The 23795-nt window shown below is 37.4% G+C and overlaps 3 protein-coding genes across 5 annotated transcripts; all 3 read left to right on the forward strand.

The window, feature by feature from the left end:
- Positions 1–12: 12 nt before the first annotated feature.
- afap1l1b (actin filament associated protein 1-like 1b) lies at positions 13–17223 on the forward strand. Of its 3 annotated transcripts, XM_027006272.3 has the most exons (20): positions 50–140; positions 540–753; positions 8539–8664; positions 9606–9689; positions 9805–9893; positions 10094–10202; positions 10306–10398; positions 10504–10715; positions 10822–11001; positions 11225–11317; positions 11430–11508; positions 11953–12108; positions 12638–12849; positions 12963–13108; positions 13563–13635; positions 15035–15149; positions 15253–15420; positions 15663–15838; positions 16251–16379; positions 16507–17223. In XM_027006272.3, exons 3-20 carry the CDS (start codon positions 8541–8543, stop codon positions 16531–16533), a joined length of 2265 nt encoding a protein of 754 aa, XP_026862073.3. In that variant the 5' UTR covers positions 50–140; positions 540–753; positions 8539–8540; the 3' UTR covers positions 16534–17223. The 3 variants fall into 3 exon arrangements, with proteins under 3 accessions (XP_026862057.3, XP_026862065.3, XP_026862073.3); XM_027006256.3 differs by lacking the exon at positions 540–753 and having other exon boundaries at positions 13–140; XM_027006264.3 differs by lacking the exon at positions 540–753 and having other exon boundaries at positions 13–140; positions 15038–15149.
- Positions 17224–18387: 1164 nt separating this feature from the next.
- On the forward strand, positions 18388–21499 carry grpel2 (GrpE-like 2, mitochondrial). Its single transcript, XM_027003661.3, has 4 exons — positions 18388–18548; positions 19307–19454; positions 19781–19862; positions 20221–21499. Exons 1-4 carry the CDS (start codon positions 18469–18471, stop codon positions 20553–20555), a joined length of 645 nt encoding a protein of 214 aa, XP_026859462.2. The 5' UTR covers positions 18388–18468; the 3' UTR covers positions 20556–21499.
- Positions 21500–21911: 412 nt separating this feature from the next.
- On the forward strand, positions 21912–23727 carry nhp2 (NHP2 ribonucleoprotein homolog (yeast)). Its single transcript, XM_027005073.3, has 4 exons — positions 21912–22191; positions 22427–22496; positions 22599–22704; positions 22880–23727. Exons 1-4 carry the CDS (start codon positions 22038–22040, stop codon positions 23003–23005), a joined length of 456 nt encoding a protein of 151 aa, XP_026860874.3. The 5' UTR covers positions 21912–22037; the 3' UTR covers positions 23006–23727.
- Positions 23728–23795: the final 68 nt, after the last annotated feature.

Below are 23795 nucleotides of genomic sequence, written 5' to 3' on the forward strand. Positions count from 1 at the left end.
ACTGTTACATCAGTAGTGTTGTGTTGGCCACTGACGTTGTCTAGAGGAGGGCACATGTGAGTCAGAATTTTAGAGAGCTTCTGTGAGCGGTAAAAATAAACGGCAATTATTTTTTGCGATGGAGATACCAGATTCTGACTGTAAGTACAAATTTCGCTTAGGCTATTTAAAACACTATTTACATTAGATAGGTTAAAGTAATTATAACATTGAGTTCAGGTCCATATCGTTTCGTTGTCTCCGGTGAAGGACCCTTTTGTAAAATTACAAATGTTGGCTATGATCATATCAATATGTAGTGCTCTGTGTTTTGTGGTTATATAGTCAGCAATGGCAGAAAGCAGTGGTGATGATATCTGTAAAACAAGAGGGTGACAGTCTATTGTACTGTAACTGAATGCAACAAAATTAGTAAAATGCCAGATCAGTGGTGCTAGACATCTGTGAACATTAGACAGACTTAGTGGATTGGGCTTTTTTCTTTTCTTTACATTTTAAATTTAGTTGACTTATCTATCAATTTCTCTTTCCTATCTCAGGTTGAGGGCCAGGCAAAGATTGTGCCTATTCATGTTTTTACTTTGCATGAAAAAAATCTCTTGAAATGCACTCTGAAGAGTATTTTAAAGTCCGTGTTGTGAATGTGCCAGGAAAAAACAGCCCCATCTTCCAAGTGCTGGTTACTCTTTTTAGTGTCTGAATCATTTGGAAACTTCCTTTTGGGTGTGCAGACATTTCTTCTCTATTGAATAGGTAGGTCTTCTTAGGTGTGGTGATGAATCCCCACATCTTTATATTTGGACTGAAAACTTGAAAGATTGTGCAGAAACCTTTGTTTGTGTTCTAAAAGCAGTTATGAAAAGTACTATTTTGCATATAAAAAAACATTTTACTCAAAATAAATGTAATAAGATGAGGAAAAATAAGTCATATAGCTTTTGTTATATCTTAAGACCTTTGGACATGCAGTATAAATATTCACCTGCTATGATGCATTATGCTTAAAGTACTCTATCAGACAATTTTAGCACTTAGGTTCAGCTTATGAAGTTAATTAAAGTCATGTTTAGGTGAATGAGAAATGATTTGAAGAGCAACTGAAATATGTGCACAGCAAATAAGGTAAAAAAATAATCAATTACCTGGTGTAAATGTTCAATGTAAAGCATTTTAATATGCACTTTGAATTAGATATGTCAAAGTATCTGATATTACAACTGACATTGTCACCATTGATTTGCATCATGCTTCACGAAGTCCAGTTAACGTCTTAACTTCATTGGTTTAATGAAATCTGCTGAACATTGTTTTACTCTGTAGTTGGTAAGTTATTGTATAGTATAAATATTATTTGCTTAAATGTTTTTACAATTTTGTGCTTCTCTTTTATGTAAATATATAAATGTACACATTTTGTAGATATGTTTTTGTGAACTGAATTTTTCTGAGATATTTTCAATATCTTTTGACCAATATATTCTCTAATGCACATTTTTACCAATGAGGCAAAATGTGCACATTTGATCAATATATTTTCTAAAGCATATTTTCACATTATTTCATTAATACAGATCAACATAGAAAAAAAGGTTTTGCCTCATTGGTAGTGACAAGATTAAGTGACATTGTTCAAAGATTATAGATATAAATAGGCATGCATGTCCGTGAGATTTTATGTGACTTGTTGATAGCGAAGGACTGGTTTGAGATTTGCACTAATATCTTCTCCTCCACATTGCACACATCTATAAATACCCACAGAGACAAAGACTCTACTCATTTGCTGCCTGCAAGCCCTGATGGGTCCACACAGGCCTTACAGTGTCTCTTACACTGGCATTTCTCAATGTGAGAAGGAGAGAACATTGGCTGTCAAGAGCAGCTCTATGTAGCTCTTTAACAGTTAGGGGAGGACATGACTAGTCAAGCCTTTGCTGAAATGGCCTTTGTGTTTTGGTCATTTACCCCTCTTTCTCTCACGTCCTCAAAGAACGGATATCAAAGCTAAACATCCCATATTTCTGGTCAGTTTGTCAGCATATTAATAAAAGAGGCCCAGATGTTCAAATGAATTCCATCAACAACTCTTTCCTGAGAGTCTTCCATATAAAACTGAGCTGAAAAGTAACTATACTGGAAATTAAGCCTCGTAATGAGACTAAAGCCCTTGATGATGATGATGATGAGGAGGAGGAGGAGGAGGATTTAATTTTGTTGGATATTTTCCGTCAGTCCTGCCAGAAATTGGAAGCATACATGAATACAAGTCCAAAATAATTGAATTAAGTAAAAGAACTACAAATGTTGACAATGATAACAGTGCTATAACAGTCACCAATGTTAACAGTCAGGGTGCATCTCTATCTATATTCCTGTTAAGATACAATATATAATGAATACATTCAGAATGAACAAAGAAAAGCAACACAGCTGAAGCATGTGGAGAGAAGTGCTGATAATCAGAGAATAACAGCATCTAGGAGCTCCCTGAAGTCTCTGATGGACTCTCTAGATTGTATTAAGATTGTATTCAACCACTGAGGTAACAGACATGAAAATTGTGAATTAATATTTTGATGCCACACAGTGAAGGTATCTGCAGACAATGTTCCCAGATTGTAATGTGTGGGAGGGGACATGGGTCTATTTGAATGACTTTATGAAGGCAGGGACTCCACTGGATTCTCTGGTGGCAAGCGTAATGGACTTCATCTTAAAAGGTTCTGAAAAGATTCTCATGCCTGGTTTTGAAATTAGGTAAATACCCAATCAGCATGAAATATACCACCTGTGATTAATAAAGACTACTCATAAACCCACTTAGTGTCACCATTAACATCCTCTGTGTTCTCTGTGTGAAAACCAGTCACTTTGTTTTTTGTTGTAGGGTGGTGGGACTTTCTGTAGATAATCATGGGAAGTAGCCTATTTTATGCAGATTGTTGTGAGAGGACTGTGCTTTTGCAAGAATGGAGTTCTTTTAACTGAGATCTCATGACTGCAGTGCCATGCAGGAACTTGGAGGACATGTCTGCATAGTCCAAAAAGAAAATAACCTGAACGACATATTTTTGCTGCATGGTCATGATGATACAGGTTTCAAATAAGCAATACATTTTCTCAATGTGTTGCTGTAATTGTCATTCACCATGAGAAAGCACTCAATATAGAGGCTATAGCATCTGAAAAATTCCAAGAACCACTATAAGTTAATTTACTTCCCACTGAGAAATCTAAGAGGCTGCTATTGCCACATTCCTCATTTTGGAGTTTGCACTTCAAATATTGTGGCCTCAACTTGTTTTCCTAGGACCCCTGAACCATCAATAATCACAGCAATATCCACATCTTCAAAGCTTCGATCTCCGCCCTTTTCGGCTATGCAGCCTTTTAAGCTATGTGCCTCTTGGTCTTTAATTACTTCATGCAATAATCTGTCATCCACTGAAATAGTCAGCATTATATTATGCCAACCCTTTGCTAAGACCATTCGATCTCCATGTGACCTTGAATAGTGTGCACAAAAGCCTCATCTATGTGCCACTCCTGCATATGCATTTTTAGGCGCTTAGTGCACATGGCGTTGACCCTCAGAATGGAACTCGAACAGCTGACAAGCCTCTTTAGGGAGTGTGCTACTCTCAGTATACAGTGCTTGAAAGATGGAGAACATCCGAAACCTCATACTTGTATCTGCATTGCCATCCCCCTGGTTTCTGAAGACATCCCAGCATAATTTATGGATGAGATCACTAAATAGTCTTGTGGTGTCTAAATCAGTTTTAGCAGGTCTCAAATGGATGCAGTCAAACATGGGGGGGGGGGGGGGATTTAGTAGCAAGAGGGGTTTATGCTTAGAGAAGGACTGACAGCATGTCATTTGGGGGAATAGCAGAGGAATAGGAAGCAGAAGGTTGGCGTTGATAGAAAGTGCTTTCGTCAACCCAGACAGGAAACCACAGCTGCAGGATATATCCTCTGGCCCACAGAGCCACTGATTCTGGACACCACAGCTGCTCTCAACTGCCTTGATCCATGAATGTATTGTATGTGTTTGTGTACGTATGCGAGTGCATGTGTGTAAGTGAGCGAATGATTGTTTGTCTTGCATTCTTGAGGTCTCCACATTGCATTGTCCACTTTCTTCAAGAGTGATCCCGTTGTCTAATTTTGGCCCTCATAATAATATATTGTTGAAGGAGATGTCAATTTAAGATGTCAGTCAAACCAAAAATGATTCAACTACCACATTTATAAATTCTGGTGTTTCTGGTTTATAGACAGCCTTTCTTTATTTAGGCATGTGATGTTTGAGGTTGTTAAGTAGGGAGAGGGTGTGAGTTGATTGTGTTTTACCTCTCACCCCCTTTTCTCCTGTGAATGAAGATATGAATGAAGACATTCTTATAGAAGATCAGCAATAAATCTAAACTACATATGACAGTTAGGTATGGCAGCAAGCTAGCAAACATTATATCCATTATTGGAGTTATAGAATAGGCCATAAAAACATAGCTGACTTAGCAGGGTCTCTAGTGTGTCATTTGGGGGCAAAGCAGTGGACAGAGCTGAAGGGTGTTGTGTGGGAAAGAGATTTCCTCGGAAACAGGACGCGTCACTCCCTCATCCAAGTTAGAGAGCTCTCTTAGACAATAGCTCTCTGGAGAGCCACAGCCTTGTGTTTGCTTGTTGACCTAGTCTCAATATAATAAAAAAAAAAAATATCCTACTTTCTGCGCTCTGAGCTTCCGCCAACTATTCAACTTCCTCCTATCTCTTTTTGAGCTCACACACACACACACACACACACACACTACTACCACTTCCTTCTCTCAAGGAGAGATAAAAATCATGTCCTGAGGAAACAACCTGTTGCCCATTAAGTGGTGTTAGTAAAAAAACACATTTAGCTCTGATTGTGTTCTTTTCAATGTGATCATTCAGTGTAAGTGCTCAGCACCTGATTGCAGTAGCATCTCATTTTAAACATGGAAAGAATCTGTACAAGCCTATGAATGTTATTGCAGTTGCTCAACACTGAAGAGCTTTTGACCGGAAATTTGGAATTCTGGCTAACCTCAAAAGTGTGGAAGGTAACCTTTATATATCTGTGAATAAGAACTTCGTTTGCTCTGTATAAAGTTCCCACTACCCCACTAGACTTGTCCCACTAGACAAGTAAAACTCACTGTTTAAGCAAAGAAAGGGGCAAATCAAGTCTATTTAAAATTAATCAATGACCTTTTTTGCTTTCATCCTAAATTCATCAACAGTAGGAAACGGCAGTGAGGAAGATAACAGAGGACGAAGAAGGTGGGGAGGCTAAAAGAGAGTAAAGCATGCATGGCCCTTAAGATAATGCTGTAATGAAGAGGGGTTAAAGAGTAAATCTGCTTTGACACAACACAGAAAAAATACATGAAGTCTCACACTAGCACTGTAAACTAAGACTACATTTTACTGGAAAGCAGTTTAGCTGTAGTGTGGATTATCTCAGAAAGTTTGACCAAATCGCATTTTTGCTAGTCTCCTAGCCCGCCTCAGCTGTTGAGTGTGGTAAGAGCTAAATTGCTGTCTTTTCTTGGCAGCTCTGCAGTTTCTCAGTGAAGAGAGCTTCACTTGTGTTCCAAGCAGAGCAGCAGTAATATATTTGAAATGCCAGTCTGTGGTTCATGTGTATGAATTGTTTCCTCTGGACTGTCCTGTCCTTCAATGACCCTTTTGCTTGATTTTATGAATTCAGCTTTGCCTTCTTTTGCTATTTCTCCTGTATCAAAACAGTTTGGCATGATACTGTTTGCTTTGAAGTTTGGAATTTGATTTTGTTTTTCTGAGCAGAAGCATTGTTTTTTTTGTTTTGTTTTTTTTTTTGTTTAAAATTGGCTTAAAGAACTGAACTAAGTGGTAGTGGACAAGCACAATAAACCATTGTGTCATTTAGTTACTATAAGAATAATCAGATAATTTGAGCTTAATGAGTACCACATACTCTCGATATCTTTATGTCAACAGGAAGACGTTTTTCTCTCTCTTCTTATTATAGCTTGGGTGTAGTGTGAAGTGTGAAGTCTTCACATGTTACTCTGTAGGGCCATGATTAAAATCTGGCCCTTATCAGATAAGATAAGGAGAACAACAGTTACTTTAATCTAGTGTGTGAGAGAATATGTAACCCTTAACAAGGCTCTGTAGAAGAGGATTTGAGAAGTAGATATCCTTTAGTAAAACTGTGCTATGTTATTTGTGTTTCAAGTGGGAATGTACACTGCCTGACCAAAAAAAAAAAGGTCACACACGCTAATATTTTGTTGGACCACCTTTAGCTTTGATTACGGAATGCATTCGCTGTGGCATCGTTTTCACAAGCTTCTGCAATGTAACAACATTATTTTTTCTGTCCAGAGTTGCATTAATTTTTCCCCAAGATCTTATATTGATGATGGGAGATTTGGACCACTGCACAAAGTCTTCTCCAGCACATCCCAAAGATTCTCAATAGGGTTCAGGTCTGGGCTCTGTGGTGGCCAATCCATGTATGAAAATGATGTCTCATGCTCCCTGAACCACTCTTTCACAATTTGAGCCCGATGAATCCTGGCATTGTCATCTTGGAATATGCCCATGCTATCAGGGAAGAAAAAATCCATTGATGGAGTAACATGGTCGTTCAGTATATTCAAGTAGTCAGCTGACCTCATTCTTTGGGCACATAACATTGATGAACCTAGACCTGACCAACTGCAGCAACCCCAGATCATAGCACTGCCCCCACAGGCTTGTACAGTAGGCACTAGGCATGATGAGTGCATCACTTCAGCCGCCTCTCTTCCTACCCTGATACGCCCATCACTCTGGAACATGGTAAATCTGGGCTCATCAGACCACATGACCTTCTTCCATTGCTCCAAAGTCCAATTTTTATGCTCCCTAGCAAATTGAAGCCGTTTTTGCCGGTTAGCCTCACTGACAAGTGGTTTTCTTAAGGCTACACAGCTGTTTAGTTCCAATTCCTTGAGTTCCCATCGCATTGTGTGTGTGTGGAAATGCTCTTACTTTCACTATTAAACATATCCCTGAGTTCTACTGTTGTTTTTCTACGATTTGATTTCACCACACATTTGTGATCGCCAATCACGTTCATTCAAGATGTTTTTCCGACTACATTCCTTCCTAAAAGATGATGTTTCCCCACTGTTCTTCCACTTTTTAATAATGCATTGGACAGTTCTTAACCTGATTTTAGTAGTTTATAATTTGACCCTTCTGAAACAGTTTAACATCTTTTCCACGACCACAGGATGTGTCTTTCGACTTGGTTGTTTAACAAATGAGAAGCTACTCACTGTATCAGTTAGGGTTAAATAACTTGTTTCCAGCTGAAACATAATCACCTATGCAGTAATTATCCAATGGGAGGCTCTTACCTATTTGCTTAGTTAAATCCAGGTGGTGACCTTTTTTTTGGCCAGGCAGTGTATGTTTCAAGTGGGAAAGAATCAACCAACTGGAGAAACATAGGCTTAAGTAGAATTAGTCTGCCAATGAGAATATGTTTGCCAGTGAGAAGAATATTTGAAAATGGTTTTGGAATGCTGTTGCTGCATATGTTTGGAGTGTTTAGCTGTGCTTAGCTGTAGTAGATCCAGCACAGCTCTTGCCAAATCCTGTGACAGGATAAGACATGAAAGTGCATGGATATAATATGCGAGGTTGGGAAATTCCTGGAATGTGGATATTTAGCAACAGTTACCCTGTCAACACTGCCAATTGGAGTGATAAAAGAATTTGGTAAAATAATTGCTGTAAGCAACTGTAAGAGTTACAGTAAGCATGCACTTAACAAAAGGATTAACTGAGTCAGTTGAAAATAGAATGTGATGAATATTACTGAAAGCCAAGAAGATGAGTGCATTTTATCAGAGCCTTTGACTGTCTAAAATTTCAGGGGAAGACACTGAATCCTGCCACACTGCTTAAAATTACTTTTCTTAAACCAGCAAAGCATCATTCACCAACTGTGATACACATTCAACAGCATAATGACCAGTAATTTCCTAATTTATTTATTTATTTTGAAGAGGGTCTTTTCTTCTTGTGTTTGTTAGGACTTTTATAAAAGTGCTGGTATGGTTAATTGAGCCCAGTCATGTAAGAACACTGGTATGTGATATCTATTCAGGTCATGCCTATCTCATTGCCTGTTAATTCCAAGCAGAATTAGTTGTCTGTGGCAGCCTGATGTCCAGGTTCGACAGCTGAGAGCCTTTCCCTCACTCCTATCTTTTTGTCTAGTCTTACGGCCTGGATATGAGTGAATCACCCCTCTAAAATACCACTTACTCTCAAAAATGTATTACGTTTCCACCTAAGAAATAAATCTTACAGTAGTCATAATATTATCTTGAGATGTATCTTGATATAACTTGTAGTTCTAAATTGCCCTCTATGCAATATTGTCCTGAAGAAGTGCTTGAATCGGTGTGATGATAGCATCAGCTTAGCCACTCTCTGAAACCTCCTCTGTGTGTGTCTGCAAAGCCATGGAACACCTGGTGAAGGAGTTAAACATTCTTCTGAAGCTGCTGGAGTGTGAGCATGTGAGCTCAGCCACTGCAGAGAAGATGAATGTGGTCAGGAACTTGCTGGGACAGCTCCAGCCATCAGGTACAGCCAGCACACCTACAACATTTAAAGCATGCTTCCGATGTACAACAGATGTAATGAACAAGCTAGGGGGAATTCAGTGGCTGCCCACATGTCAGAGGTCTATAAAAAACACATATGATTATGAGTTTATATTGTGTTGATTTTATGAGTTAGATTCAGTGTTTTCCCTTTTCGGTTCACGTTCGGGCAGGATGTTGTCCCTACTGTCTTCCCAACCTTATTCCTCCATTATTGATAATCTGACCAGGAAGAGACACTAACCTACCATAATACCTCCAATTAAAACAAAGCAAAAACTCATATGTAGCTGCTGTTCTCATTGGCCAATCGTATCATTGTTGACTAAACATACCTGCAAATAAAATTGTATTTAAAAAAAAGTCCATTATTTATTTATTTATCTATCTATCTATTTATTTATTTAATAAATGACATTATTTTATAAATGTTGCTGTTGTTCACTGCAAAGTTCCTGAGGTAACCAGTGCAGTGAGAATCTAACATTTGTAAAATAGATGTTTATATAATTATGTCCCCTTTAATAAATAGCATGTTTTTATATATGCCACCTAACACACTTATAACCTGGTATTTGTTACACAGAGTCCTTATATTACATACAACATACCATGTATGATGAGAAAAAATATTTGATAGTCCTATACCACATATTTATATTTTAATATTGTATATGGCACTTATTATTCTTTTATGGGTTTTAACAGTTGCCATGCAGAAGACTCATTTAAGTGCTCCATGATTTAGGAGGGACTTTTTATTAGAAGTTATAGGAAAAAAATAATAAATAATTTATATTTAAATAACATTATATTTTATCATATGCAAAGAAGACAAATATTACACTGTATATAAATTGAAGTGATCATTTTTTTTTAAAACAATGTTGATGGCAGTGTTATGCCTCTTTTGCTGTTCAGTGACTGGAAGTGAATTTATATACATGAACACTACTCTCTGTGGGAATGGTACCAGCTTTGTGGAATCACTGTTTGAAGAATTTGGTAAGTTTTATTAATGTTATGTTAGCAAAATTGTTTTTAATGGTATAATGTTTCGATCTTATGAATTTAAATGTCAATTGTAATGAAACAATTACATCTTGATGCCTGTATTTAGACTGTGACCTTAAGGAGCTCAGGGATTCCTCTGAAGAGCTGAAAATTCAGGAGGAAGAAGAGACATTGAAACATGCACCCTCAAAATCAGTAAGACACCAAACTTATATCTCATGTGGTAATTATTAGGTCATCTAAATTTTGCTTTAACTGATACTTGAAATGTTAAGAAAAATATCCATTTATCTTATTTTTGAAACTCAGTCATTATTAAGTTGATTGCATTTTGTACATTCCTTATAGGAAAGAATCTGTTTTCCTTTAATTCATTAATGTCACTTGTTTCTCAGAGCCCTACAGACACGCCCCCTCCTCTGCCAACCACACCTCCTCCTGAGGATTATTATGAGGAAGCTGTTCCACTAGAGCCAACTACCACACCTCAGTATGTCACCCAAGGTAAATACTCTCACGTTTCCTACTGACATAAATCACTACAACATAATGAAGATGACAATGAGAAGCCTGAGATCTCTCTTGCTGACTTTGATCTCTGTCTCAGGTAGTCCAATAAATTCAATTGAGGATGCCTATTATGAAGATGCTGACAACAACTACCCTACTACTCAAATGAATGGCCCCTGCAAAAATTCTTGTAAGAGACATGCCTATAAAGTAGACCATCAAAATATACATAATGTTCTCTTTATATTAGATTGTATGTTCCGTTTCTGTATATATTGATCATTTTGATCTCTAGACAATGACTCAGATGCCCTGAGCAGCTCTTATGAATCATATGATGAAGAGGATGAGGAGGCTAAAGTCAGAGAAAAGACACAGCAGTGGCACTCAGATGAGAGTCCCGTGGGCCCTGTGAAGGACTGTCACAAATTCGCTTTCCTGCTACGAAAGAAACGGTTTGGTCAGTGGGCCAAACAATTAACAGTCATACGTGAGAACAGACTACAGGTTAGCTACACTGCCTAGCCAATTATAAGCAAGGCAATCTTGGTGCTAAAAAAGTAAACATGACTTTAGTCAAATAACATCTAACAATCATTTATGCGCTTGCTAGTGTTTCAAGAACCCCAAGGATCGTACACCACACACTGACCTGCCACTGAATCTGTGCAGTGTCATCTATGTGTGTAAAGATGGTCGACGCAAAAAGCATGAACTTAGATTCTCCATGCCTGGAGGTGAATCTTTGGTGCTGGGTGTACCTACTAAAGAGCAAGCAGAGAGCTGGCTGAAGGTAATTCATCATAACTGGGCCACTTAGCTTTTTGTTGTTGTTCTGCTGAAGTGGCAATACACTGTTCATAAATTATAAGCTACTTAACGCCAAAATATAAGTAAATATTGAAGAATTTAACACTGTAGTGGAAAAAAAACAGTTTTTGATAAATTATTTATACAGAAGTGCTTATTAATTGCTTGACACTATTGTAATTCTCATTGTGGATAACTCATATTAGGCTATTCAGGAGGTTAGCACTGAGGCACACAACACCAGCGCACTGGAGAGTTCCTCTTCTCCTCTACTTCCACGTAAGGTAGAATTGGACAAGGTGAGCCACTTATACCTAAATCTAGGACTGAAAGATTTCTTCTATTTCACTATACATACATAGCTCAAGATTATATATGTTTATGATTTCAGGCTTCTGTCTGTCATTACAGATGATGACTACTGACAAACATACCTCCGATTCTGACAGTGTTGCCAATGGAGATTGTGCTAGGGAGAGTTGTGAAAATGGTAAGCCTGTCACAACTTGCTTGTATTACACTATTCTGGTGTCTCTAGTTATTGAAAACTGCAGAGGGTAAGGCGTAAGCTGAGAAAGCCCCTTGTGATGTCACAGAGTAGACTGAGTTCCAGATGCTGTTTGCTTCCTTCAAACTCTGTGACATCACTTTTTAGACAATGGCAGGAGGGACTGAGGAAGGATATACCTGTTTGTCTTCAGGCTTCCCTGTATCTGATGTGCAGTCAATAGCGTCATGAAATTTATTGCATGTATTTTTTTTTCATGCTCACAGGTGTTTTTAACCACACAAAAATAAAATGGTCATTATGTGGCATATAATGATATGATATGCAGCATATCAAAACAGAAAAATATGCATAATTCTATTTCCTAGAAAAAGTAGCTGGATAATGGCTGAAATATAATCAAATGTAATGATGATGTTCCTGAAGGGAAGGTGAAGAGGGGTGCTCTCTCTGAGCTGACTGGATCTATGAGTCGCGCTGCTGGTCGGAAAATCAACCGAATAATCAGTTTCTCTAAAAAGAAGCCGCCTCTGCCTGGGGACACCAGCACTCTCCCGCACATCGATGACAGCCCACGCTGTGGTATGGCATAAATATTAACACATCCATTAAAATAACTAGCATGAGGTGATCATTTGTTATCACCAATTCCTCCTCATGCATTAATGTGAAAGTAGTCTACACTATTATCTGCCAGAGGTGTAGCTTTACAATGGAGACTAATTTTGTTGTACCCCTTTGAGCTAGCAGAATTAAGAATTTGTGGTTTCCAGTGGCAAAGGCATTTTAATACTAATGGACATCCCAAAATCAGACAAGATTGGGTGTCCTCAGGCTGGAGAGAGAGAGTCAAAATTGTAGTGATGTATGCAAATGTAATGCATCAGTATTTAAAAAGATTTCTGTATGGTTGCTAAAAAATTCTGCTTGCAATTTGCAATTTATGTGTATCCTTTGTTTTCTACAAAAATATATATATATTTGATATAAAATAAATAGATTTGATAATATTCTGCTCTGTACGAGCTTACTCAATGCAGCCAGTTTGCCTAAACTGATCAGCTTTTAACATGGAAGCACAGGTTAAGTATTTGTACTTCTCTTCTCTCAGGTTATCTGAATGTTCTAGTGAACCACTGCTGGAAGGAGCGCTGGTGTAGTGTGAGGAGTGGCACTTTGTATCTTCATAAGGACAGAGGAGATATGCACACTCATGTTAATGCATTAGCCCTTCATGGGGTTGAGGTCCTACCTGGTTTGGGGCCCAAGCACCCCTTTGCCTTCCGTATCATGCGAGAGGGCAGTGAAGTGGCATCTCTGGAGGTATTCTATTTGCATTTGACCCATGTCCTTTTATGGTATAAGGTTCCATGATTTGCTCAAGCAGTAGGATTTAATTTGACTTGATTGTGTGTTTCTGTGTGTATGTGTATCAGGCGAGCTGTTCTGATGAGATGGGTCGCTGGCTTGGGGTGTTGCTGGCAGAGGCAGGTTGTGCTACCACTCCCGAAGCCCTGCACTATGACTACGTGGATGTGGACACAATCAGCAGCATTAGAAATGCAGCTCGGCACTCTTTCCTGTTAGTAAACTTCTCTTAGTTGAGTTTCCCATTTAAGATAAAATGTGAGTAAAATGTATTGCAAAAATGCAGACTATCACTTTCTGTTTGCATGATTTCCCACTTTATAACAGTACCACTTTTTGTGCTACCTACACACTTAGCTACGTGAGAAGAAGGCAAATATATACTGTGTAGACTTGTGGTGGTGGAATTTCAGGTGGGGATTTTCAGAGAATAACTGCATCAGGCCTGTGGATCATTAAACCCTTATTTTCCTATTCTGTTTTTTTCTCTTTTTTAATGGATTCACTGAATTAAGTTGATTATAGGCCATGTACCGACTTGTCCAGACTCGTTTGCCATTTAGTTTACTAAAATTTGTTAGACTGATTGCCATATTCTGGCACAAGATTTGAATATCCCAAGACCGAATTATAATTAGTTATACTCTTCTCTGATCTATCGTCCCCAGCTGGGCCACCTCTTCCAGCAGTGCTTCTACAGACTCTCGCACCTACGACGAGGTTCCGTATGAGAGTGTGCAGGTATGTCACTGTGGAAGAAATAACCACGTCAGGAAATGCGCCTTTGAAGCCGGAAATTTTGTTTACAAGGAGGAGGGATCTTTGAGTCACTCAGGGTCTATTGTTGGAGTCTTTTTATTTTTATTTCACTACATTTCATTGTGTCTGATTTTACATCATTCAAGTATTTGGGATCTACATTTCACAATAAGAATATTAGAGGTGCAAAAACTTTAAGTAGTATTAAACAGTTTATGTAGTATTAATCTGGCAGACCTAAATTAAGTCAATTAGTTAGGTGGGTTTATTTTTATCTTTATATTAATGAGAATGTTTTCTGAAAATGTCTTTTCTTCTCTTCATTTTCATACCATGATAATTTCAGTGATGTCAGTGATGAAACAGATAAAATTAGTTTAAAAGTTTTATTTGGAGGGATCATTTGCAAAAGTAATAAAACTACAATGTGTCATATAGCAATAATCAATAAAAAATATTTTAGTTAAAACATATTTGACAATTTTAATAATGTAGCATGTTCCTTCTTCTACCCATTTTTATTTAAAGGAGTTGTCAGGAGTAGTCTATATGCAGTTCAATTTCCACTGGGGCAGTCTGAAATTATCATGGTATGAAAACATTTTAATATAAAGATAAAAACAAACCCACCTAACTAATTGACTTAATTTAGGTCTGCCAAATTAATACTACATAAACTGTTGTCTATAAAGTTTTTGCACCTCTGTCCCATTTTTCCTTAATTTATGGAGATACTTGGCGGTAAGTTATAGGTATCATAGCACCTATTTACAGCTGCTGCTGTTAGCTCATTAACAATAGGTTACATTCCTTAAAAAGTAGCTAGCTAGATAGCCACAGTTGTGGCTTACCTCAGTGTGTGTTTTTGTTTTACTAATTTGATGGTGAATTCTTGAAGGATTAAATAATTCATTAGCATGGCAAGCAAAGTAGGTATTTGCAAATGAAGAAATACTTGTAAAATGTAGATGTAAAACATTCTTATAAGCAAGTTTTTTTTTTTCTAAGCTTTTAAACTTACTAGGCTTGTGTGCTATACATTTAACAGAGTAAAAAGTATAAATTCTTATTGTGAAATGTAGATCCCAAATACTTGAATGATGCAATATCAGACACAATGAAATGTAGTGAAATAAAAATAAAAAGACTCCAACAATAGAAATACTCAAGTAAAGTATAAATATTTTAAGATCGTACTTTCTGTCCATCACTGCACATTAGTGGTTAAGGTACTTGACTTTTAATTGGAAGGTTGCTGGTTCAAGCTCCCGCACTGCTAAGTTACCACTGTTGGGTCCCTGACCAAGACCCTTAACCCTCAATTTCTCGTTGTACTCAGTCATAATTGTCCTCTAATTTGTCTAATTTATCTTCACGGTAGCAGTTAGAGGACGCTCAGCCTAAATCAGGAGCACAAGTGAAGCGCCACTCCTCTTTTTCCAGTGCAGATACACCAAAGGTCAAGCCTCAAGTCACTGTAAAAAGACATGGCTCATGTAAGTCACCATTTACCCTTTAAGCTATAATAGAAGCCCTCAAGATGGTTGTAGCATTTCTATTGAAATAAGTTAAGAACTGCTAATGTACTTTGCCTTTTAGCTGTGAATCAGTATGGGAAATATGGTAAGACAAGAGCAGAAGAAGATGCACGTCAATACCTAAAGGAAAAAGAACAGTTAGAGAAAAAAAAAGATGAGATCAGAAAATTTCTGCAGATACTACGCCAAGAGAAACGAGAGGTGAAAGAGAAGCTTAAAAGAGCCACAGGTAAGGGTGACATGTCTAACTACATGGTTTATCTAATTATAGTGAATATAAGCAGACGCAATACTGCGAGTAAGCAGTTGAATCACCCATTCATAGAACTTGCTAATCAAATAAGTATAACGTGGCAAGCCTTTACATAGTAGATATAATGTTTTGGCGCCACCTACTGACACCAGCTGTTGGCTAATAAAGCATTTGGCCACTTTTCATGGTTTACAAAGGTTTGTGTGCTGTATGTACAGGTACACAGCTGAAGGAGTTGGAAAAGCATCTGACTCAGATTGAAGAGAGTTGCAGGGGGAAGGAGGCTGAACGGGTAGACCTGGAGCTGCGGCTCACAGAGGTGAAGGAGAGCCTGAAGAAGTCACTTGCTGGCAGTGTGCTAGGGGTGCCTGCTGAGAACAAACATGCAAACAAGGTACATGCACAACTGTGTTATAAGCTCTGCTGTACTAAATTACCTAAACAGGCTGCATAGCTACATCTCTGGTTCTCACAGACAGACAAGGAAATTCTGACTATTGTAATTTTCAATTCTAGGATCTCTTGTAAACCACATGTAACACATCAGAGCCTATATAACATTTGACCCAAGGACAAAGCTTAAGCTTTTCTTGGAGCTTCTTTTATAATTTTATGATCTTGCTTGTCCTCTGATGTTTTAGCATTTAAATTGTATATTTAATGTATTGTTAACAATACAAGAAGAATGAATATGGAAATAATTAATATATTGTTAGTATTATTCTGTAGCTTCACTGCACCTCACATAGTTAGAAGATTTTCCTTTTTGTATAGCAATTTTATGGCTCTTCATCTTCTTACTACAGGTTCAGACCAGTAAAGCTGAAAATATTTACAGTGAGGCCTCTTTGACTGTGAACTGTGCCTCTGAGTTACGCAAGCACCCTCCCTCTATGTACGCATCTGCAAAAGGAAACGTCATGCAGAAGGCCAAGGTACCAGTCTAGAATTTGGATAAGGTGGTAGAAATAGTAAAGATTAAACTAGCAAACTGTGGCTCAAATCATGTAATAGTACACATTCAACATTTTATTCTGTGTCCCATTTTCTTTCCAACATTAGGAATGGGAGTTAAAGAAGGGGACTTGATATTAAAGACATCCAGAAGAAACTGTCTGGTGATCAGCTGTTTGAGGTATCCATAGTGTAATGTGTTTGAAGAAACTACTTTTTAGTGGTGATCCCTTTTGACCCTATATATATATGTAGAGGGATAAGTCAGTGGAGCACTGTGGACCATAGTTAGAGTTAGGCATGTGTACACATGGTATTTTTTTCAACATTTGGTGGTGTTGTGTATATACTAAGAATGCATGATTTTCATTTTTTATAAAGAATTCATCTTTATCAAGAGAATTAAAGTTGTAATCATATTAGTAGAAATTCATCAGCATGACATTTCATGTATCTGCCAGTGGCACGTTTTTTTTGTTTTTTTGTTTTTTTGTTTTTTTTGGGGTTTATACTCACCAACAAAATAATCACTCATCAAATCCAGTGGCCATAAAAATAATTTGCAACCAACAAAAAGATACTGAAGCTTTTTTTGTGTCACTCATATATATATATTAATCAGTATTAGGGCTTGTGAATATTTGTAGCTCAGGAATACAAATGTCATGTTATATATATTTTTTATTATATCCTTAAACTGTACAACTGTACATAAAACGTATTATTTGCCGCTATAATGACTCTTTTACACTATGGCACAATTATGGCATTATTTATTTATTTCTACTTTGTACATAAAACAACATGTGATGTTGATAAACCATGGTTGTTGTTTTGGCTCCTTTTTGTGTCATTAAGCACTCAATGTTTCTCTCTAAAAATGAAGAAAAAAAGTGTTTGTTTTCTGTTGGATATATCAATTTACAGTATTTAGCTGACACTTTTATACAAATCATCTTACAATTATGACTGAGTAATAGACACTTGAGTAATAGAGGGTTAAGGGACTTGCTCAGCTAACAGTGGCAACTTGACAGCGGTGTGGCTTTGAACCAGCAACCTTCCATTTATAAGTCCAACATTTTTCACCACTTTTGCCGATGTAACCACCGCCTTCTATGTTACCCTTAAGTAACACAGTCCCTTAACACTAGTAACATATTTTTTCATTGGAAAATTAGAATATGATCTAACAAAGTTGAAAATGCATTTGTTACAATTTTGAGCAAAATAAAAATGCAAACTACATACACAAAAAACAGAAAATCCCTAAAAGTCACATGTGCATTCCCATGCATTGTTGTAGTCTGACTCATTTCAAACCAGGTGGATTGTTTAATTTTTAATTGTAGCCAGATCCTTAACACCCTTTTTAGTATTTGGACCAAAAAACGTTTAACTTTTTAGTCACTTTAGTATGTTTTGTTGTGAAACGGTATAAAATCTCAAGTACTCTAATAGGCCCATCTGCACATCTACACAGTCAGTGCAGTCTCAGGATGGTTACACAACCCGCTTGTCAATAGAAACCAGTGTCCCGCCTCTTCAGAACAGCTCGCCAAAGCCACACTCATACAAAATCAGCCGTCCCTTGCATATGAATTACGTGCTGTTAATGGTGACTAGGGAAGGTTGCATTTATGCGGGACAATGAGTAGGCTACGTGTGAGATGCACTGAGTGGCTAGCAGCTAAGGCTCACAGTTCTATAAAAAAAAATCCCTACATTCCCTTTGCCCAACAATGTACTTTTCACGAACATTTTACAGACCTAAAACTATTAAGTCAAAATCAATATTTTTTTTCAGAAACACAACACTTTAAGATAATATACGACATTAAAAACATTAAATGGAAATAACATGCCCCTTTCGTTAAAGATGTTAAACTATGGATTATGCCATACATTAAAATCCAAACCTAGTTTTCCAAGAAAATGTTGCAATGAGCTTGACTTGCCGACGTAGGACACCGCCCACTGGGCCAAATGCCTTAGTTTAAGACCTCTTCATGACTCAAGGGTAATGACCGTTGTAGCTTGCTATCTAACTAGCCAGCTCGCTCGAAAGAAATGGCCCTACGCTTTCTCTCATTGTGTGTGAAAGATCGAATCGATTTAGGTAGAGTATCATCCAGAGTCTACAATGTCAGGTAAGGGCAGAGTTGGTTGTTCAGATAACATTTGGCTAGCGTTACAAGTTTAAATGGGTAGCATACTAGCTGGCTAACGCTAATGTTTAGCTAACCGTCTAGTTAGCTACGTGTTAGACGTGCTGTTGTGTGGGATTGAATAGCGTTTTTCACTGCCCTGGTAGCTAGGGGTTACGCAGCCAAATAGCTTTATGTTTAACACAGACTAAAACTGTTTAAAAACGTTTTCATAGTCACTGTTCCTTTGGTACAAATTAAGACGGCACCGAATTGTGCCGCTGGCTATTTTCTATTAGCTTGATAGACAACTAATTAACCTAGCTGCATACATTTAAACTAGCTAGGTTAACTAGCATTAGCTAACAAGACAAAACTAAACAAGCAATGCTGTGAGGTGAAGTAGATTAGTAGCTACATGCCTAGTTATATAGCTAGCTATTATTGAAACTAGCCATGTTCATATGACTTCCAATATTTCTTCCAGTCTAAGGCAGGTAACTAGCTAGTTACCTGTACTCCAAATGAGTTTGGTAGGGCTGGCGATTACGAAAATACATACTCGTAATTGAATATTTTTAGAAATAATTTCAGGTGTATTAATGAAATACGTAATTTAGATGTAATGATGAATAAATATTTAATACGTAATAAATACTTTGTCTGTCTAATTTGAAGACCCCCCCCCCCCCCCATTTTACAGTTTTATATAAAAATAAGTTTCAGTAATCTTTCATACATTTACTGTTTCTGCACTCAAGGTTATTTAGCACTGCTGCAGAGCAGCGCAATACTGGAAACGACTGCCATGGCTATGATGATGGTGATGATCAGAATCCTTCTGTAGCACGTCTCAAGATGTTGGAGAAGAGGGCCAACAAGCTAGAGGAGCAGGTCCAAGATCTCACTGTAAGTTACATGTGCATAAGAACATACATATCAGTTTTTGATGTGCATAAGAACATGCATATCAGTTTTTCATAAGAACTTTGAAATTGTCTTAATCATGGATAACATCTGCACTCCAGAACAAGCAAAACAAACCAAAAAGGTTTTCATACTGTTCTTAATTCTATGTAGTTTTATCCATCTGTGCAATAGAAACAAACATTTATACTGCTGATTAATAACCTACATTGTGCCTATTAAGTAAAGAGAGTGAACTAATGAACATGGAACAGATAAATGCATGAATGCGTATCTGAGATTTGTTGTGTTTTCTCTGTGTATTCCAGGAGAGGTACAATAGAGCTCTGGAAGATTCTGACAGTGTTCGGAGAAGAACACGTAAATTTGTGGAGGACGCCAAGCTATTTGGTAAAACTCTTATTGTAGTCTATGATATGATGGGGCAGGAGTAGCTCAACACTTAAGGTACTGGACTAGTGGGGCTTGAACAAGCAACCTTACCACTGTTGGGCCCCCCGAGCAAGACCATTATCCCTCAATTGCTGAAATTTACTTGGTCACAATTGTAAGTCACTTTGTATAAAAGCATCTAAATGCCATAATTGTAAATATGAAGTTCCACTTGTATATTGCCTTTCTCAGTACCCAATAAAGAGGCTTTAATCATCACAATATACAATGCTTTTACACCCAGTGAACAGCCGGCTAGAGCTTTTAAACCACAAATTCCTTTTGATAAATTTAATTATATCTGTCATTACTATAGGAATTCAAAGTTTCTGTCGTGACCTGGTGGAGGTGGCAGACTTACTGGAACGCACTACAAGTGGCATGGAGGCAAAGGAGACAACAAGTCTAACCCAGAGCCTGGAACAAATACAGGACAGATTGCAAGAGGTGTTCTCTAAGCATGGACTAGAAAAGATGCGTCCTGTGGGGACTGTGTATGATCCCTACCAGCACGAAGTAGTGTGCCATACCCCAGCTCATGGAGTGGAGCCTGGTCTTGTAGCTGTGGTAAAACAAGATGGTTACACGCTTCATGGTCGCACTATTCGTCATGCACATGTGGGTATTGCTGTAAAAACACAGGACTCTTGATTTGGGTTTGTTCTATACTGCCTTGAGTAGGCACTCGTGTACTGCATAACTTCATTTCTAAAATTTCTGCTTTTTGAGTATATAATGTGCACATGCATATTCATTCTCTGAGCCCAGAGATATTTCGTTTTGTGTTGGGATTTATTTATTTTTTTCCCCCCGGTTATCTACCAATTTGTCCTTTCAGTATATTTGCTTATTGCCTTTTTAGAATGTGCTTTATTATTTGCAGAAATTTAATACTGAAACAAAAGACTGTATTTGAATGTGAGGCCAACTACATTGAAACCTAGGTTACATCTACTGGTACCTTAATTTTTAAAACTACAATACCTCATTGAACTTTTAGTGGGAGGGATTTTCATTTTTATTTTTGAGTGGTAGAGGTCCTGTGTTGGACCTTTTTTTTAAGTTATGGAGTTTGTGACTTTTGTATATTGGTACAGTATTGATACATTGCCTTTTGTACTGTAATTTGTGAAGTTTTCAGTTGACATTTACAGTTTGTGATGCAAGGAAGGTAACTGAATGACCATGGTCTTTCTGGAGGTTAACTGGATGTTTTGTCATTGTAAATACTTACAATTTTGGGATGGTTATTACTCTGTGCCTTTTAATGTTAGATCAACAGTATCCAAAGAATAAATTTATATTCTTAAATCCCTAAGGAGAACAACTTTTGAAAATAAGGTGTCCATATGTGAGTGGGCCTTATTAGTCTTCTGTTTTGATATTTATATATTTTAACTTATAGAGTGTCTTTGTGTGTGTATGTGTGTGTTACACAGTCCAGTGTGACTTGCATGTAGTGTGAAGTAGTTGTGGAAATCAGTGAGAAATGAGATGTTTCTGGGGAGGTATGTTTCCTGTTTCAGTAATGTATGGTATTCTCAGTGTGTTGTCATTCTGTCTATTATTATTAAATGTTATTATAATTATTAAAACATCTGAGAGTGCCCGTTTTAATTTGAGTGGGGGTGAAGGGGGTTGAACAGGAAGTTGATTGAACCCAATCACACCTTGCAGATTCAGAGGAATTTCCCCTTGTAAGAAAAGTGAATCATACAAAGTCCTTGTAAGACATGATGCCAAAAATGTTTTGAGAGAAATAATTATGTTTTAAAATGTACATTTAGAGAATAAGGGTGCTCTGAGTGTACAGCTCAAGCTCAAGCTTTACACTCCTCAAATTCCTCAAAAAACACAAACTTGTCCAAACTATTGTCAAACATTTTGGCACAAAATTAGCAACATAAATCCTTCAATTAAAGCAATAATAAAGAAAATACGACCTGTACAGAAATTTAACACCTCCGTTGCACTAGGGGCAGTGTGTTTTCTGACACGCTGGAAGTACGGAAGTTAAAGGTAGGCTTTACAAGCGGATCTAGCACGTGTATGGTATGCAGCCAAACAAAACATTTTAGAGGATACTTGTTTAAAGTTTTTGTACACTAAATAATTCGAGTTACAGAAGTAAATATGACTAAGACAAAGAAAGAAAAAAGTGGCAATGAAGAGGAGGCTGGAGGTACAGAGAAATCCTACCAGGATTTAATAGCCAATATTAATGCCATTGCTAACCCCTTGGCATCGCGAAAACTAAGCAAGAAGCTCTACAAATGTATCAAAAAAGGTAAGTCTAACTTTTGTTGAGACCTCCAAGTAAAACATGCAAAAATCATACCAATGTAGCTAGTGTCATGAATGTCATTTGTGGTTCTAAATAACCTGTTTTAATCCCAAAGCAGCTAGCGTTAGTTTGCTATCCCGTCTAACTCGTTCTAATATTGCTGTCTTTCTGTTAATTAATTAATTCATTCATTCATTCATTCATTCATTCATTCCATTCTATTCTGTGTATGCGAAAGCGGCAAAGGTAAAACAGATTCGCCGGGGTGTAAAAGAAGTACAGAAGTTCATAAACAAAGGAGAGACTGGGTAAGATTGCATTTAATACTGTTCAAATTATATTACCTGTATTGGGCAGTGCTGACGTATTTGTAGATAAGATGATGTTTAACAGTTTTTGGCCTTTTTCAGAATTGTCGTGCTTGCCGGAGATACGCTTCCAATTGACGTATACTGCCACCTACCAGTAATGTGTGAGGACAGAAACTTACCCTATGCTTATATTCCCTCAAAAGCAGTGAGTTGTGATTTTGTTCTTTGATATTTTTTTTTCTTCGTCCTTGTCTTCTTACTATTGTTGTTATTATTAGGGGGGACATCGGTAGAGCATGATGCATTTAACAAGTCAAGTTGCATGAATCAACTGAGGCTTACAACAGTTGTTGATGTATTTGTCTTTCATTGTGCTCCAGGATTTGGGATCCTCAGCTGGTTCAAAACGCCCAACTTGTGTGATCATGATCAAAAGGCATGATGAATACAAGGCAGCTTATGAGGAATGTCTGGAAGAAGTCTCTGCCCTCCCCAAACCTATTTGAGTGCACGTTCAATCACATTATTGGTGTTATTGGAATCTTGGCTTGTGTAACTTGGCATTATAGCATGTAAAAAAAAGTTGATTACCCAAACATGTACCATACAGAAGTGTACCTGGTACCTAGTTGTACCCACCTATTTTACTTCTTTGGTTTTTCATATGTTTGTTTATTTGGCGTGACCTCAGAAATCATGATGTGACCACCTAAGATAATGTCAAGTTAATCTTGATGTTGCTTTTGAAACATTTTAGCTGACTTGTGTAACCTGTGCTCTTGAGGTCTCAGATTGAGAGATTTGTTCATTTTGTCACATACATTAGGTTTAACCATTTTTTGTATGTATTTTCATGAAATATTTGATAGTTTTATTAGTAAAACTGCAGTAAAGTCTTTGAATAAATGTAACAGTTTAGCTTTTTATGTTCTTGGGATTATTTTTTTTTCTTTGTTCTGAAAAATAATAATTGTCCTAATTCCAGTTCTAATGCTGAAGCGTTTATTTCTGATGTGTATAATTTTGCATTTGGATTGAAAGAACTCTCCCAAACAGAGGGTTGATTTTTGCTTCTATTGCCTGCTTGTCTGGGTTATATTTAACTAAATGGAAAATGGAAATTTCGGAATGATCTGGAATACAATACACAACTTTTCACAGAGAACTTTAGCACAAAATGTTTTTTCCAGTCAAATCTTTAAACCAATAAAAATGACAGTACATGGTATGTCTTGTGTTATTACAATTTGGTGGTGGTTTTATGAATGCTATAAAACTTGGGGGGGGGGGGGGGGG

This window comes from Electrophorus electricus, chromosome 8 (genome assembly GCF_041902795.1).
Source record: "Electrophorus electricus isolate QZ-2024a chromosome 8, ASM4190279v1, whole genome shotgun sequence".
NCBI lineage: Eukaryota > Metazoa > Chordata > Actinopteri > Gymnotiformes > Gymnotidae > Electrophorus > Electrophorus electricus.

What these genes read in the sequence shown, in the direction of transcription:
- afap1l1b (XM_027006256.3), top strand. Translation starts at nt 119, where the DNA reads ATGGAGATACCAGATTCTGACT. An exon ending in TACGTGAGAACAGACTACAG is followed by an intron (nt 10,716 to 10,821) that starts GTTAGCTACACT and finishes TGCGCTTGCTAG; the next exon opens with TGTTTCAAGAACCCCAAGGA. An exon ending in GAAGCTTAAAAGAGCCACAG is followed by an intron (nt 15,421 to 15,662) that starts GTAAGGGTGACA and finishes CTGTATGTACAG; the next exon opens with GTACACAGCTGAAGGAGTTG.
- nhp2 (XM_027005073.3), top strand. Translation starts at nt 22,038, where the DNA reads ATGACTAAGACAAAGAAAGAAAAAAGTGGCAATGAAGAGGAGGCTGGA. An exon ending in ATAAACAAAGGAGAGACTGG is followed by an intron (nt 22,497 to 22,598) that starts GTAAGATTGCAT and finishes GGCCTTTTTCAG; the next exon opens with AATTGTCGTGCTTGCCGGAG. An exon ending in CTTATATTCCCTCAAAAGCA is followed by an intron (nt 22,705 to 22,879) that starts GTGAGTTGTGAT and finishes ATTGTGCTCCAG; the next exon opens with GATTTGGGATCCTCAGCTGG.
- grpel2 (XM_027003661.3), top strand. Translation starts at nt 18,469, where the DNA reads ATGGCCCTACGCTTTCTCTCATTGTGTGTGAAAGATCGAATCGATTTA. An exon ending in TCCAGAGTCTACAATGTCAG is followed by an intron (nt 18,549 to 19,306) that starts GTAAGGGCAGAG and finishes TCTGCACTCAAG; the next exon opens with GTTATTTAGCACTGCTGCAG. An exon ending in AGCAGGTCCAAGATCTCACT is followed by an intron (nt 19,455 to 19,780) that starts GTAAGTTACATG and finishes TGTGTATTCCAG; the next exon opens with GAGAGGTACAATAGAGCTCT.